Here is a 15,919-nt window from a genome sequence, read left to right as displayed (position 1 = left end):
TAAACGAGTAATGTATCAAATTTTACTTTTAAGCAATTAAAACTTAAGCAGGATTATCTGAAAGGGTTTCTGAAAAGATACAGGTATACATCAACAAGTACAGTAATACTCCAGGTTTTGTCAGGGAATAGAAAGACAGCAAAAAAAAAGGAAAAAAAAAAAGAGGGGGAGAGGGTGAGATAAGAATCGGAAATGAAAAGAAAGATGAAAACCATTATTAGGAAATGAAAAGAAAGATGACCAGGAGGCAATGGATTTTGTGTAACTAAGTGAATGAAAGGGGGGAAAAAGGAAGAAATTATTTTTGCAAAGATCATAGTCCCCACAATCCAACACCTGCACTAATATTGTTTCCAACCTCCAATCGACTGTCCCAAGTTTTTATTTAATTTGAACAGCTTCCCTTGCTTTATTTCTTCATTTATCTTGTTATTGGCCTGCTAAAGAGGATGCAATGTTTGCTGTCAACTTATGTTTCTTTAATTAATTATGGACCTCTTTTTGCCATTTCAGATGCCATATGAATCAAGTGTCGGCATTGGAGGGGAAACTAAATATTATACTAAAAAAATAAGGGAAAAATGTTCATTTAATTTTGTCAGATATATATAGTTGGATCTGACAGGCTCCATTGTCCATGACCTGGTGCAAGAGATGAAGAGAACTGATAATCTACCGGCAGAGGCCATCAGCTCATCATCCATGGTCATGCTGCATATTTATGATATGGAGAATTGTCCAAAAACAGTCTATTAATTACCTTTGTAAAAACAAAAAAAGGCAAATATCGATATGTAGTTTAAGTAAGTTACTATTTCAATAAAAAAGAAGTGTTTAAGTAGTAAGAACCCTGGAATTGGGAGTGATGAACAGGTCCAAAATGGTTCAAACTCTCGTAACTCTGTTTCATGTCTTGGTACCCTGATTAAATCCATGGAATTGGACACAAACAATGTAAGCGGATTAACCATCTTTTAAGATTGATATTGCAAGATCTTTTGTCCATTTTTATTCTGAAATTAGATTTACAAAGGTCATCTCGGTAATTACACATTCGCAACACTTTGCATATATATTCCATGCCTCGCTCTTAAACAGTCCCCAAAAGAGCTAAAGCAAAGACTTGTCAAAAGGAGTGAAAAAACAGTCAAGCAGTCCCCGTTTAAGAACCCCTGCTAAGTTTTATTTTTTGCGGTTCTACTTGTTTATCTTTATGGAATAAAACGAGAATGAGAATTGGAATGGGAATCCTTGGGAGTATTTGAAATCGATTGAAAATATTACCATGGTTTCTTCTTCAAAAACAGTTTCTAATCTTTCTTTTTACTCCTTAAATGATCCTCTTTTCTCCTGCATTATCACTCTTTAGATTTTAATTCTTCTTTATTGCCCTCAAAGCTTTTCTCTCAAAATCCTCTTCTCTCCTGTCCTTATTTTAACTGCTTCTCTCTTGCTTTCTCTCCTTCGTCCTGGTGCCGTCCAAAGAATCCAAGCTGAAACCAAATAAAAAGAAGCGTCGCTGATGCTGAAGCAGAAAAAACAGAATTTTCACAACAAGAGCTCATATCGGTCACATGCAAAAAAGACCCAGAGCCTATAATGCAGAGTTTCGAAGAAAAGTTCGTTGAATGGGACGTGAGAGCACCGCTCAAAGTTATATATGAAGGAGGAGAGGATCCGAATGAGAATGAGCCGAATCCGACCTATGGTATTGAGAGGTACCCTTCGTTATCACTTTACTACCCGGAATCTGACTCGGATAGTTCTTCTTCATTGGAGACAGATTTTCCGGCCATCGGAGAATAGATTCCGTGGGAGAAGATATGTTACAGATGGGAAGAGGAAGATAGAGAAGGGTTGATTGAGATAGCTTTCGATAGGAAAGATTTGGATATTCATAGAGAAGAGAATTTTATCGAGATTGATAATTCTTCTCTTATGGGTTAGGTTCAGCTAATGTTGCATTAATCAAATTAATTAAAGGTTAAAGTAAAAAAAAAGAAAAAAAAAAAAAAAAGGTCTATAGCGAGAGATTTGAGGTCTTGGGTATTGGAATGGGATGTTGGATTCTTTTGGTGAGGGATTACTGTTTGTATTATATCAATGTTTAAAGTACAATTAGTCCATAAACCCAACAGTTTTAATGGGGGTGACAAGACCTAGAGATGGTTAAGAAATGAGAGAATACCGGAAGACAGAGAGCCCTTGGTGAATGGGCCTAAATGCCATGTTCGAGTCTTATTTGTACCCAAGAAATTCATGAAAATTGGGGTGATAGAGATGTGAAATACAGAAACAGAGAAAACTAAAATAAATCATCCATGGTTTTGTGTCAAATTGTGCAGATGTATGACCAGAAAAAAATGGTTCTCTTTTTTTATTCTTAGTGCAATGGAAAGGGCATACATACTGAAAACAATTCATTTTACAAATTTCTACCTTTTGTAGACATTGCTCCTGATCTGGAATGGTGCACATTTTTTTGCGGCTTGATAAATGATTGGTATTGGCTTCAGCCCTAAGAGGATAGTCCAAAGCTGAACTAAATCGAAGTGTTCATGATTTACAGGAGGCTCAATGTGAGGATATGGCGTTATGCTATGCAATTTCGAGTCTGATTTTACATGGTTGGTCTGTTCCGAACAGAGCTTATCTTTAGCCATAAAATATTAGATCATAAGCAGTGTAGAATACTGTTCCATTGATGAGCTCTGATTAGATTTTTGCTAAATTTGATGTGCTTTAAAGGATTGCATAAAATGTTAAATCATCATGAAAAGAAAACCCTAATTAAAAAAAAGTTATAAAAAACTTTAACACATCCATCGTCCATGCAGAACACAAAAAATATGACATGTCGCCTTTGGCTCACTTCCAATGGCAAAGAGCTGGAACCATCGTGACAGCGCCACGCACCTCTCGTTTCCCATTGACTTGGCTTCCGATTTTTTCTCTTTCTCCAACTCGTCTTCTTCTTCTGTTGTTGCCTATATCTTCAAAAGAAGCAACGTCCCTGATCTTGTCTGTTTCATTCTTTTCTCCTTTTCTCCAGATTTCGTGGTTATAGTTTAACAACAGATCTAAGGAGCAAGAATATGAGAAGCTTCAACTTGTTCGGGAGATTATCTAGTGCTTTCCAGGACTACCCTTCTCTTTCTAAGATCATCGTCGTCTCTACAATCAGGTGCTCTGCTCTGATCCATCGCTATTTCTTTCTATATATATATATATATATTTCAATTTTGTTATGTTTATACAAATATTTGATTTGCTTTTGTTTCCATTAGCTTATTTTGTTCGTTTTGCAAGTGCTGCTTGCTGTTTCTGATTTGATCATTTAAGTGCTGATTTCTTCATGTTCTCATTGTGAGTAGATTTTCTCTGCGTTTAGATAAGCTTGTTTTTTGGGTGGATCCGATAACTGATGAGTAGATTCGGTATTTTGAGCTGAAGTTGGCATAAAAATTTTGGATCTTTGAAATTGTCTGTCAAAACTCTGAAAACAGAGCAACTCTGTTGATCTGAAGAGAATGGCTAGTGAGAGAGAATTTGAAGTAGTGAATAACCTGAAGCGGAAAACTGAGTTCTAAGCTCTTTCCATTTTGTTGATCCTATGGAGCAATCAATCATAGAAATCGTAGGAGAATTAAGGCTTTGTTTGGATCAATAAAATGACAAAGGAAAGGGAATTTGGATTAAGAATTAAAAAAAAAAAGAAAAAAAAATGTAAATACAAATTGGTTTAAGCCTATTGCATTTTGTGCAGTGGTGGAAGCCTTATAGCTTATGTTGAGGCAAACACAAACAATGGCGTTAAGGGCCATGTTGCTCATGCTGATGCAATCACATCCAATGATGCGCATGGTATTACTTCATCTCCAGTAGTTCCCAAGAAAAAGAAGGTGGTGCTGCTTGGAACTGGTTGGGCAGGAATGAGTTTCTTGAAGAATCTCAATAATCCTACTTATGAAGTGGAAGTTGTGTCTCCTCGTAATTTCTTTGTTTTTACCCCATTGCTACCGAGTGTTACATGCGGTAAAGTAGAACCTCGCAGCATTGTTGAGCCAATTCGCAACATCATCAGAAAGGTAATGTATATTGACCATGAAAAATAATATGATATATGTTGTGAAATTCAGAAAACCATTTGTAAATGAATGCTGAAGATGGTTTTCCTTATTCATGCTTGAGCAGAAAAATGTTGACACAAGTTTCTCTGAAGCTGAATGTTTCAAGATAGATCCAGAAAATAAGAAAATTTACTGTCGTGCTACTATAAATTCCAATTCCAAGGGAGAAGAAGAGTTTGTAGTAGAATATGACTACCTTATTATAGCTGTGGGAGCTCAGGTTAACACCTTTAATACTCCTGGTGTCGAAGAAAATTGTCATTTCTTAAAGGTAAATTCATTTTTCCTTTTTCTTTTTTTTTTTTTTTCAATTTATTGTCTTTTGCTAACCTGAAGGAGTTACTGGAATGCTGCTTTAGGGATTGGGAAAACATGGTGATAGGAGCCATTTTCTTTCTCTTATTCCTGTATTTTTGTTTTGTTTTCTTTTCATTTTAAGCGGGATGATTCTTTGTGCAGGAAATTGATGATGCTCAGAAGATTCGTAAGAATGTTATTGAGTCCTTTGAGAAGGCAAGCCTACCAAATTTAAGTGATGAGGAGAGAAAGAAAATCCTCCACTTTGTGATTGTTGGAGGAGGCCCTACAGGTGTGGAATTTGCTGCAGAACTTCATGATTTTGTCAATGAGGACGTGGTCAAACTATATCCAATGGTCCAACACTTTGTGAAAATAACACTTCTTGAGGCTACAGATCATATTCTGAACATGTAAGAAAGTGAATGTTCAAATCCTCTGTATAAATAAGTAGCACTTTGTTTTCCATCATTATTATTATCCTGATGGCTGGCATCTCTAAGAAGCTTTAGTGTTTTTGCTCATATTAACATTGAAAAGGTTCAGGATTCTTTATATTCAAGGTTTTTCGAGGTATTTAGTTTACAGTATGAAGTTTTCTCAAGCTTTTAAGACATTCTTGCTTTCAGGTTTGACAAAAGAATCACAAATTTTGCCGAGGAGAAATTTGGAAGAGGGGGCATTGATGTGAAACTAGGGTCAATGGTCACAAAAGTAGGTAATAATGAAATTTCTACAAGAGCAAGAGGTAATGGTGGAACAACTTCTACACCATATGGAATGGTTCTCTGGTCAACTGGCATTGGGCCACGTCCTCTCATAAAGGAATTTATGAAGCAAATTGGTCAGGTGAAATATTTCTGGACCTAGGAACTCATCACATTGAATACTTTCCATCCTTCATTGTCCTTCCATTGTCACTCATGCAAGTTAGTTTTTCACTTTTCTAACTGAACAAGTATGTCTTCTGTGGGAACAGGGTAACAGGCGTGCTTTAGCAACTGATGAATGGCTGCGAGTTGAGGGATTTGATAACATTTATGCACTTGGTGACTGTGCAACTATTAACCAACGGAAAGTCATGGTACTTGTTTGTAAAACTTTGCCATTCCTTTATGAGTTTTCGGTTATTGCTAGTATTTATTTTCTTTCTTCTTTCTCTTCTAAATTCCAAACAATTTTAGGAAGATATATCAGAAATATTTAAAAAGGCAGACAAGGACAACTCGGGAACACTGACAGTCAAAGAATTTCAAGAAATCATTGATGATATTTGTGAAAGATACCCTCAAGTGGAGCTTTATCTAAAGAGCAAGCAAGTGCGTAACATTTTTGATCTTTTGAAGGAAGCCAAAAGGGATGCTGCAAAAGAATCCATTGAACTGAATATTGAACAGTTTAAATCAGCTCTTTCTACGGTTGATTCTCAGATGAAGAATCTTCCTGCAACAGCACAGGTAATTATTTTAATTTATAGCACATTCAGACCCATATTTTCTTTCCAAGAAAATACATATACATTCAACATCTGCCAATGTTTCAGGTTGCAAACCAGCAAGGTGCCTATCTTGCTAAGTGCTTCAACCGTATGGAAGAGTGTGAAAAGAATCCTGAAGGTCCCCCTAGGTTCAGAGGAACAGGTCGCCATCGATTCCATCCCTTTAGGTAACAAATTGAACGTCTATCCTGTCTGTGCACATTCTCTCTTCTCCATGTGTCTTTGGTGCTGTTTTTAAATTCATGGTTTCTAGCAAATAGGATTACAAGTTTACAAACCAGTAAATCTCTGACAAGACATTGTTGTAGTTCAATTCAAAAGTAGATGGCATAATCTATGAATAGGTATGGCTTATTACCTGTCTAAGAGGATATTTAGAGATGAGATCATTCAATCTTACTGGCTTGGGAAAGAGATCAATATATCTCACATACAATGTTGTCTTACAACCAAGGGAAATAATACCCTTACCATAAACACCGGTGATCTTCTTTCAGGTACAGGCACTTGGGACAATTTGCTCCTTTGGGAGGAGAGCAAACAGCTGCACAACTTCCTGGTGATTGGGTTTCTATTGGACACAGCTCGCAGTGGCTCTGGTATTCTGTCTATGCAAGGTATTAAGTGGTTTCCATTCTGAGCTTTTTGCTTTTATAAACTTCAATGATATATTTTTTTAGAAATTGAATTGGTGAGTCTGAGTGTATCATAAAAACTTCATGAAACGTTTAGGAAACCAATCTAAAATTTATTCCTGTTCTTTAAACTCAGCAAGCAAGTAAGCTGGCGCACAAAGGCATTGGTGGTCTCAGACTGGGTAAGGCGTTTTATTTTCGGGAGGGATACCAGTGGCATTTAAGGCAACAGGTCTGTGGGTGCTCGTAGTGGAATTGCTACATAAACATTACAAGGTCTACAGATTCGAGTGCTGTCGAAAAATTTTGGTTTTTCTTCCACATTACCAATTCATTCATTTTCATTCAATAATCATGCTGCCCTGCAGGCTTTTGACCACTTGGCAGTGTTTTCACTTGCAAAAACTGACGAATTAATTGATTTTATCTTAGACTTATGCTTTATCCAAAAACTGACTAAAGTCTGACACTGAAATGGACGGAGTTCTTTACTTCTGAAATGGGCTTTGCTATGCAAATATAAAAAAAAACTACTTTAAAATGGAGAAACTACTTAAAAAAAAAATGAAAAAAGTAAAAAAAATTCCAAATTGTTGCTTGGAAGTTTGCATGTTCACATTTTTTAGTTTTTATCTCTTAAATGATGCAATCATTCTTAAGTTTTTATCTTTTAAAGCATGTTATTGCAAACAATATTGTGATTCAATCCAATAACACAATGACACAAGTTTAGTAAAGGAACTTTCTGGTAAGCTGTGTCTTTCAAAATTGAAGCAATCATAATAACCATATTGCTATTGGATCCATCTTTGGAGGTCCCATGCATGATATTTTGATTATCTTATCGTTTTTTTGCCCTGGAAGTTACAAAAACAAAGCTATTCCATGAACATTACAACAATTATACAAGTGAAGACAAACGAAGAAAAAATAAGCCCACAAGATAGATAATTTAAGTTGGATGTCACTCGGAAATATCTAGGTCACTCCAGAAAAAAAAAAAAAATACAAGAAATGTTGGTCACCACTACGAGTTTAATTCTCCTTTCAAAGAACCCACCAATTAAGCCAATAACATGTGCAAATATGCTTTGCTCTTTATTTTCCTTTACTTAAGTATGTCAGGTATGTAATTTCATGTGTTGTAAACGTTCATGGTCAAGGTCCCAGAGTGGCCCTTCTCGTATTGGAGGAGTCAATTAAGGATTTCACTCCATTTTTAATGCTGAACCAGGATCAAATCAAGCTAGCTGTCACACATTCTATAGGAGAATTAAACTTTATATTTTTCCATCCTCAATAGATTAATTTTCTCCTGTTCTTTCATTTCTCTCCGCAATCAAAGGCCTAAATCTATATAATTTCCAATTTTGTTTAAATAAGAAAATGGAAACCAAGCATATGGGTTTGTTATTTGATCCAATCCTTTTCGGCAAAATTGGAAGCAACAACAAAGCAAAATTTGATTTGTCCATAATAAAGGTAGGGGGTGTCCTTTTCTATGTTGTAATTACCCTTGTTACCAAAAACTTGAGAAAACATTAACCCAATATGATGTTTATTTTTAGGATTGATAACGAGTCAGATCGACGTGAGTTTTTATTCGTCTTGAATCTAATTCAATTTTATAATCATAAAATTTGTATCTGTATTTGACTTAATTTTTTTTTATTTTTTAATTTTTGAATTTGACTTAAAATTTGATATTGCATAAATCATACTCGACTCGAAATTAATAAAATATTTATTTTTTAAATATAAATATATAATTATATATAAATAAAAAATTAAAAAATAATTTTTAATATAAATATCAAATCGAATCGAATCAAATTTATCTAAAATCTAAATCCGATTCAATTTTATTTTTTTTTAATAATATCCAACTTGAGTTAAAATCTAATTTAAAAAAAAATTAATCTTACAAAATTAAATCGAATCGAAATCATCGTACTTGTATTGACTGCCAACCTTATTTGTTTTCCCTCCAAGCAAGAAAAGTTGCCACCCAATATTCACAACATAAACCATTATTTTAATGTAGTTTTTTTTTATTATTTATCACTATCAAATTCCCTTTCCCGTGACAAGGAGAGGAAACCCATATTTAATTAATGGATGATTAAACACAAAATTAAACATACATTAAAATAAGAGCACTTTGTTGGCATATGTTCTTATTATATTACCAGAAAACCAAAAATTAATCTTAATATTAGAAGCATTGACAATGATGATTAATATAGAAATAATTATATTAAATAAATTTTACAGAATGTGTACGTTGCCTGGTACGCATTTATATATAATACCATTATTTTAAGAAAGGAATTTGATTTGAAATTTTTAAGAAATAGATTAGGATGAATATAATATAATATTTAATTTATTTATACTATCATTTTTAAAAAATAATTATAATAAATTTAAACTTTAAATATCAATATTTAAGATTTTTTATATTTAAATTATAATTTCTTTTGTTAAAAAAATCAAACGACAGTGTTTTTATCAACAAAATGTTGCTTCTTGTAAAGGGGAAAATCCCCTATTAGGTGAAAATGAAAAGAAAAATGCATGGTTATTGAATTTTAGAAGAAGTAACGTGATTCGATAGTGGTTGGCTTTGAAGGAGCTCCACTTTAATTGATTAAATCATCAATTCATGGCCATAACATAAAATTTGAAGCCGAGAAAACCATGAACACCGCTAAGTCGTCGGACATTATATATATTTAGAGCAAATTGACAGCTGAGATCATGTGAAGATAAAGACAAAATGTCTAAGCAACTAGTAACGGCTATCTTTTTATGTCTAAGAGAATCCCCAGCTCTCAAGGTCGTTGATTGCTGTTTATTACAAAAGAAACAACGTGTTCATAAACATTTTCTTTAAATTCAGCTATAGCTTCTTCCATCATTGCCAGATAAGCATAACCAGCAACAAAAGATTGAACCCTGGTAAGACTTTGCAAAGGCTGTGGGGTCTGTTCCCCTGCCTCCTAAGTCAAACTCTTTCAAGGGGAGACATTGAACCCCATTCCCATCATCAACCCCTCTAGTGGTTTTCTTGCCCATGTTATGAATGTTTAATTTCGTTGACTTTTTTTTTCAATTAATTTTTGGGTTTTTTTTTCTTTCTTCAGATATGGAAGTAGGGATCATTAAAAATGTGTAATGTGTTGACTTCAGACTTACATATTGCATTGCAGCTCCTTCTATCTGTTTCCTTATCCCTGTGATGGCCAAATAATACTTATCAATTAACGCTATCTTTTCCATACCAAAGGAAGGAATGAGGTGATGGCTCATTTCACCGCTTTGCTTTGGATGAAAGTTTGCTTTCCTCAATTTGCTCATCTGTTTTTCAACGTTTTCAAACTATATATTTCACCCAAATGGAAACGCTGCAATTAACAAAATCCAAATTATGAAGTTACTAGAAACGGAAGCTCAAAAACGCAAGTCCTTTCATACCTTTTAGCTTTTTCGGCCTAAAACCCTGATGCACACCACCATCACCGCCACACTTGTAATCTTTATCCGAAGAAAAAGAGATTGGTTTCACCGCCCATTCCCCTATTTTGGGCACGTTCAAATCGAATGCCAATGTATGGTTCATGGGGACCCACACAATCCCATAAATTATCGAAGATTACAGCAGAAACCTTTTGGATAATGACTAGCCCTTATTAACTACTAGACTAACCCATGTCACTTTGTCCCAACCAGCCTCTAACTAGGGTTCCCCGATTTGCAAGACTTGACCCATTTCATCATACTAAAAACAAAATTCACTGGTATTATATTTGGGTCAAGCCAACCTTATTTGAATGCCCCAAAGGTAATTTCACTTACCGTTGTTGGTTTTCCTTTTTGTACCCAAGTTCTTTGAGAGAGGAAGATTGCCCTTTTTTTTTTTTTTTGCAGTTGGCAATTGGACAAGTCAATTGGCAACGGGGGGTTCAGAAATTTTTGCTCAAGCTACCAGTTTTTGCAATCCAATGTTTAGGAGACATTGGCCGTCTGCCAGGGTTTGTTTTTTCGTGACTTTGATTTGATGTATTTCACATCAATTATTACTAAAAATAAAACGCCGATGTTTATATCTGCCAAGAACAATCAAAAGTGAGAAAGTGAGAAAACCCCACAAAGCACTCCACTCCACTCCATTGGTGGAAAAGTTATTCACATCATTCGTGAGGGAAAAGTTCTCTATGGAATTTTATTTGTTTTATAGAATTTGAAACAGGAAACCTTGTTTCTTTTTTCTTTTTTTTAACTTTTCACTATTTCTTTTGTAATTTTGTTCTCTTACTCTTTAATTTTTTGAGTTCCAATTTTTTTTTTTCTAAACATTTATGCTTTTAGGATGTTTCCAAAGAGAACTTCCATTCACTTTTGTAAAAGCAAAGTGAAAATTCCACACTGATTGTAAAAGGACACATCCATCATGGTATAGTATGTCTTTTAACACATAACTTTGTTAATTTGTTGGAAAATCAGGACAATAATGTTACTAAGCAATAATGTTAATTTATTTACGATCGACGAAAATTTTTATCGATAATAATAATTTTTTTTAGTTTTTGAATAAATGGATTCCACTTATAAAATTATTCGAATTAAGCTTTGTTAAAGTTTCACATTACATGCGATAATAAAATATTATTATAACTTAATTTTAGTACAAAAAATATATGATTTATAATGGATTTGAATTACAAAATTATTCATGAGGTGAGCTCACATTTTTCATGTTCATAAATAGTGACTACACCTTAAATTATTGATGACTTATTTTTTCAATTTTATTATAATAATCCATTCATTCTCCAATCTCTTGTTCTTACCAAATCATTACTACATGGATTAATCTTTTTGTAACAGTTAATGATTGAAGGAATATTTCAAAAAGTCAATCATATCCACAATATTCCTACTTTGCTGATTTCTTTCTTTTTTTTTTTTTTTTTTTTCTCATGTTCTTTGTTGAGTGCTATACTTTGATTTTTTTTTTCTCCCTTTTTTACTTTAGCTCTTGTTGAGTGCAATAGAGAGTAAAGAATAAAGAACAGGAGATGTAATTGACCATTAATTTATGTTAGATGTACCCTTTTTTTAGTAGTAAATTTGATAATTTATTTATTTGTATTATATAAAATATTAATAATTTATATATTCGTATCGTATTTTATATAAAATTTATGTATTATAATTTATATTGATATAAAAATATAAAATATATGTTTTTATTTTATTAAATCATGTATAATTTTTTAAAAATTTTAAATCATATTCTTTTTATAATATTTTTATTATTATTATATCATATCACAATATTATATTTTAAATTATCAAATCTCATGCAATTAATAAATTTTAAATATAGTTATTTGATAAAAAAAAAAAAAAAAAAAACCAGAGCTGCTACATTATTTCTGAGTGTTCACATGCTATAACTTTGCTGTAAAAGGCCGTTAAACTCACGTTTTCTCCGCTTTAGCCGATGTGACAATAAATCAAACATTATCCAAACTTCGATAAGGCAAAACATTTTAATTAGTTGGAGAGGCTTTTTGCCTACTCAGATTGAATAATATGTGACGTGTTCAATTTCATATTTTCCCAAATCTTTACAATCTTAGTCGTGGTCTGATTTTGTTCCCATAGTATTGAAATCATTAATAATTCCATCTTAAGCTAAAACCCTGATTAGAAAACAGTTTGGATTGCAGAAAAATGGGTTGTCTTTGTTTCAACTTTGGTGGGAGTGACCTTATCTGACCCCCACGAAGTTTGAGTACTAAAGTGGTTTTGTAGGGCCAGTGGATGTCGAAGGAAACTTAATGACAAACAGAATATAAATTGCTCTATTTTATGTTGGAAAATAAAAATTATATCTATCTTATATAGTACTTTCTACGTATGAAGAAAATGAAAGGTAATTATAGTTTTGAATTTTGTTGATTCAAAATTAAGATATTATTTTTTTGACAACTCAGCTTTCTCCTGTATCTAAGAATATTGTGAATCTTTTTTTTCCTTTGTTTCTCTATATAAACACCTCCTATGCTGTTCTAAAACCTCTATCTTCTTTAGCTTGGTTTTCCTTGATTCTTTCTTTGTGTTAATAGCCTCTTCCAATCTTATATTTCCCTTTAATTGTTTCCTAGTTTTGAGTTTGTTTCTTTAGAATTGAAGTGAAGGAAGATCGAAAATGCCGGCTGTGGGAGGAATTGGCCCGGGTAGCGGCAAGGAGTACCTTGGAAACCTTACCCCATTTGTCACTGTAACATGCATTGTTGCAGCCATGGGGGGTTTGATTTTCGGTTATGATATTGGGATTTCAGGTAATATTTCAAAGATCAAAAAACTTCTTTTCTTTCTCATTATCTTTGTTCGCTTCATGTAGAAATTAATTTTTTTTTGGATTTTTTTGACAGGTGGAGTGACGACTATGACTTCATTTCTCCAAAAGTTCTTTCGAAAAGTGTGGGAGAAAAAGGAAGCCGATAAGTCGACAAATCAGTATTGCCAATATGATAGCCAAACGCTGACGATGTTCACATCTTCACTGTACTTGGCTGCTCTTTTGGCTTCCCTGGTAGCCTCCATTGTCACCCGTAAGCTTGGAAGGAAATTGTCCATGCTTTTTGGTGGTTTACTTTTCTTTGCCGGCGCTCTTATCAATGGCTTTGCCAAAGCTGTTTGGATGTTGATTGTCGGTAGAATGTTACTTGGTTTCGGTGTTGGATTTGCCAATCAGGTAATAACCATTATCTACTTCCAAGCTCTTTATCTCAATCTTGTGTTTGGATTTTTTTTTCCTCTTACCTGTTTGGATCCTGAGATTGGTATGCTAATTGGGCTCTTTCCTTAAGTTCTTGTTTTGTTTTATTGCAAGTTGTTCGTAGAGAACAAAAAGTGTGCTGTCTGAAAAGAGTGATTTTTTTTTTTTTTTTGGGTTTCGTTTCATTTTTTATTTAGATTTTTGCTGGGTTTTGTCGTGTAACGTGTCTCTTTGTGTTCCTCTTCAAACCTGACCATTTTTTCTTTCAGATCTATTTTTGCGATGGTTCTGAGTATTAACAGATCATCCAATTTCTTTGGCTTTGAAAATGACAACAAAAACATGTTTTTACAAACTTGTTTCTGAATCAAATATGAGCTTTTCTATGCTTTTTTACCTGATAAAGGCTTATCTGGGTTTTTTACACATTTGATATTTTTCTACCCTGGAACTGACCAGTCTTCTTTAAACTTGCATTTCTTGAGATCTGAGAAGTCAGCAATAACTCACCATTTCAGTTTATAATGACATATAATAAATTATTTTCCAATAAATGGTTTAAAGTGTTAATATGAAGCTTGAAAACACTGTTTAAGTTTTATTACTGTTTTTTTTCCTGGTCAGATTCAGACATGGCTTGTTTTTCCTTGCATGACATCTCTTTGCAATGTTTTTCCGATAAAGTATACTCCTTGATGCATCGGGCGTTGAATAGAAAATTGAAATATGATGATGGTGGCTTGTTATTGAAAGTGATCTTTTAAGTGTCTGGTTTTTCTACAAGAATGACTTCGATGCGTTGAAAAGAAATTTTGTTTTTAATCCAATAAACATTGACAACTTGACAAAGCCATGTGGTCTCTGAGAAAGAAATTTTATGCATTACTTACCTGCCCGACTTTTAGTTTACTAAAATGATGGTGATTTGTAATTTAATTTTGACTAATTGTTTTTTTTTTTTGGGTAATTATTACAGTCTGTCCCACTCTACCTTTCTGAAATGGCCCCCTACAAATACAGAGGAGCACTGAACATTGGGTTCCAATTGTCAATAACAGTTGGTATCCTTATTGCCAACGTGCTGAATTATTTCTTTGCTAAGATCAAAGGTGGCTGGGGATGGCGCTTGAGTTTGGGTGGTGCAATGGTCCCTGCACTTATCATCACAATTGGATCTCTAGTCCTCCCAGATACACCAAACTCTATGATTGAACGCGGTCAAACTGAGGAAGCCAGAGAGAAACTCAAGCGAATTCGTGGGGTCGATGATGTTGATGAGGAATTTAGGGACCTTGTTGCTGCCAGTGATGCATCAAAGCTAGTTGAGCACCCTTGGAAAAACATATTGCAGAGGAAGTACAGGCCCCATCTAACCATGGCCATCCTAATTCCCTTCTTTCAACAACTAACTGGCATTAACGTGATTATGTTTTATGCTCCTGTATTGTTTAACACAATTGGTTTCGGAAGCGATGCTTCCCTCATGTCTGCTGTGATCACTGGTGTTGTTAACGTTGCTGCAACTTTGGTTTCAATCTATGGTGTTGATAAGTGGGGAAGGAGATTCCTTTTCCTAGAGGGTGGGGTTCAAATGTTGATCTGCCAGGTACAATGAAACTACTGTGAATAACAATTCGTGCTAAAATGTGTTATTAAGTTTTATCTTTGCTGCTTTTCAGGCTGTTGTGGCAGCTTGCATTGGTGCTAAGTTTGGAATTAATGGGAACCCTGGTGACCTGCCCAAATGGTATGCCATTGTTGTGGTGCTTTTCATCTGCATTTATGTTGCCGGATTTGCCTGGTCTTGGGGACCCCTTGGATGGCTGGTGCCTAGTGAAATTTTCCCATTGGAAATCCGATCAGCTGCACAAAGTATCAATGTATCTGTCAACATGCTTTTCACATTTGCAGTGGCTCAAGTGTTCTTAACCATGCTCTGCCACTTGAAATTTGGCCTCTTCCTTTTCTTCGCCTTCTTTGTGGTGCTAATGTCCATCTTTGTGTACTACTTCTTGCCCGAGACAAAGGGTATCCCAATTGAAGAGATGAGCCAAGTATGGAAGTCACATTGGTACTGGTCCAGATTCGTTGAAGACCTTGATTACCCCAATGGGGGTTTGGAGATGAGGAAGAAAGGCCAGGGTCCAAAGAATGTGTAACTCATCCTGGATTGAATTACTTTTCTTTGTTTTGTTTTCAAATTTAGCTTATGGTACTAGCACATACTACTCGTTTCTCAATGTTCTTGGATCAAGGTTTATATAATTTGTTCCTGATTAAAAACCAAGTTTCTTGTGCTTTGTTTCGACTGGAAATTTCAATATATTAAATGTCCATGGACAGTTTCGGTGAACAAACGTGACGGTGAATGAATTGAAACGAATTAATGTACGAATTGACCAAGGATATTAAAACATAGGAAGGAAAGGCTAAATCTTTTGAAGAAAAGGGATGGCTAACTGTCAATTCGGTCACAGCCTCGCACTGCGGCAAAAAGGAGGATTGCATGACTATACATTAATTGTTGTAAATTAATTTTGGGGAAATTTGCTTGCCTCTCTCTTTC

General features: G+C 34.3%; 2 protein-coding genes and 1 pseudogene across 4 annotated transcripts; all 3 read left to right on the top strand.

Annotated features, from left to right (window-relative positions):
* The first annotated feature begins 1,103 nt into the window (after positions 1–1,103).
* LOC111280812 (external alternative NAD(P)H-ubiquinone oxidoreductase B2, mitochondrial-like) lies at positions 1,104–7,031 on the top strand. 3 transcript variants are annotated; one of them, XM_089757272.1, is made up of 12 exons: positions 1,104–1,718; positions 2,449–2,627; positions 2,838–3,184; positions 3,767–4,088; positions 4,195–4,401; positions 4,590–4,840; positions 5,057–5,276; positions 5,407–5,511; positions 5,612–5,884; positions 5,971–6,092; positions 6,423–6,542; positions 6,697–7,007. In XM_089757272.1, exons 3-12 carry the CDS (start codon positions 3,096–3,098, stop codon positions 6,782–6,784), a joined length of 1,797 nt encoding a protein of 598 aa, XP_089613398.1. In that variant the 5' UTR covers positions 1,104–1,718; positions 2,449–2,627; positions 2,838–3,095; the 3' UTR covers positions 6,785–7,007. The 3 variants fall into 3 exon arrangements, with proteins under 3 accessions (XP_089613398.1, XP_089613397.1, XP_022724033.2); XM_089757271.1 differs by having other exon boundaries at positions 1,108–1,718; positions 2,449–2,579; positions 6,697–7,031; XM_022868298.2 differs by lacking the exon at positions 1,104–1,718 and having other exon boundaries at positions 2,446–2,579; positions 3,053–3,184.
* LOC149510615 (uncharacterized) lies at positions 1,214–2,076 on the top strand (annotated as a pseudogene).
* A 5,459-nt stretch (positions 7,032–12,490) lies between the features above and the next one.
* Positions 12,491–15,710, top strand: LOC111280367 (sugar carrier protein C). The gene is made up of 4 exons (XM_022867683.2): positions 12,491–12,913; positions 13,007–13,329; positions 14,330–14,959; positions 15,033–15,710. Exons 1-4 carry the CDS (start codon positions 12,781–12,783, stop codon positions 15,510–15,512), a joined length of 1,566 nt encoding a protein of 521 aa, XP_022723418.2. The 5' UTR covers positions 12,491–12,780; the 3' UTR covers positions 15,513–15,710.
* The last annotated feature ends 209 nt before the right edge of the window (positions 15,711–15,919 follow it).

The sequence above is a fragment of the Durio zibethinus genome, chromosome 28 (assembly GCF_047325235.1).
Source record: "Durio zibethinus cultivar Kanyao isolate XHJ-2024 chromosome 28, ASM4732523v1, whole genome shotgun sequence".
NCBI classification, from domain to species: Eukaryota; Viridiplantae; Streptophyta; class Magnoliopsida; order Malvales; family Malvaceae; genus Durio; species Durio zibethinus.
Note: the sequence above shows the minus strand (reverse complement) of the source record. Positions and strands in the feature narration are given on the sequence as shown.

Excerpts from the sequence above, each read along its gene's own strand:
- LOC111280812 (XM_089757271.1), top strand. The coding sequence starts at position 3,096 with ATGAGAAGCTTCAACTTGTTCGGGAGATTATCTAGTGCTTTCCAGGAC. Across the intron at positions 5,885-5,970 it reads ATCTTCCTGCAACAGCACAG|GTTGCAAACCAGCAAGGTGC; the intron begins GTAATTATTTTA and ends CCAATGTTTCAG. Across the intron at positions 6,093-6,422 it reads CATCGATTCCATCCCTTTAG|GTACAGGCACTTGGGACAAT; the intron begins GTAACAAATTGA and ends ATCTTCTTTCAG.
- LOC111280367 (XM_022867683.2), top strand. The coding sequence starts at position 12,781 with ATGCCGGCTGTGGGAGGAATTGGCCCGGGTAGCGGCAAGGAGTACCTT. Across the intron at positions 13,330-14,329 it reads GTGTTGGATTTGCCAATCAG|TCTGTCCCACTCTACCTTTC; the intron begins GTAATAACCATT and ends TAATTATTACAG. Across the intron at positions 14,960-15,032 it reads TTCAAATGTTGATCTGCCAG|GCTGTTGTGGCAGCTTGCAT; the intron begins GTACAATGAAAC and ends GCTGCTTTTCAG.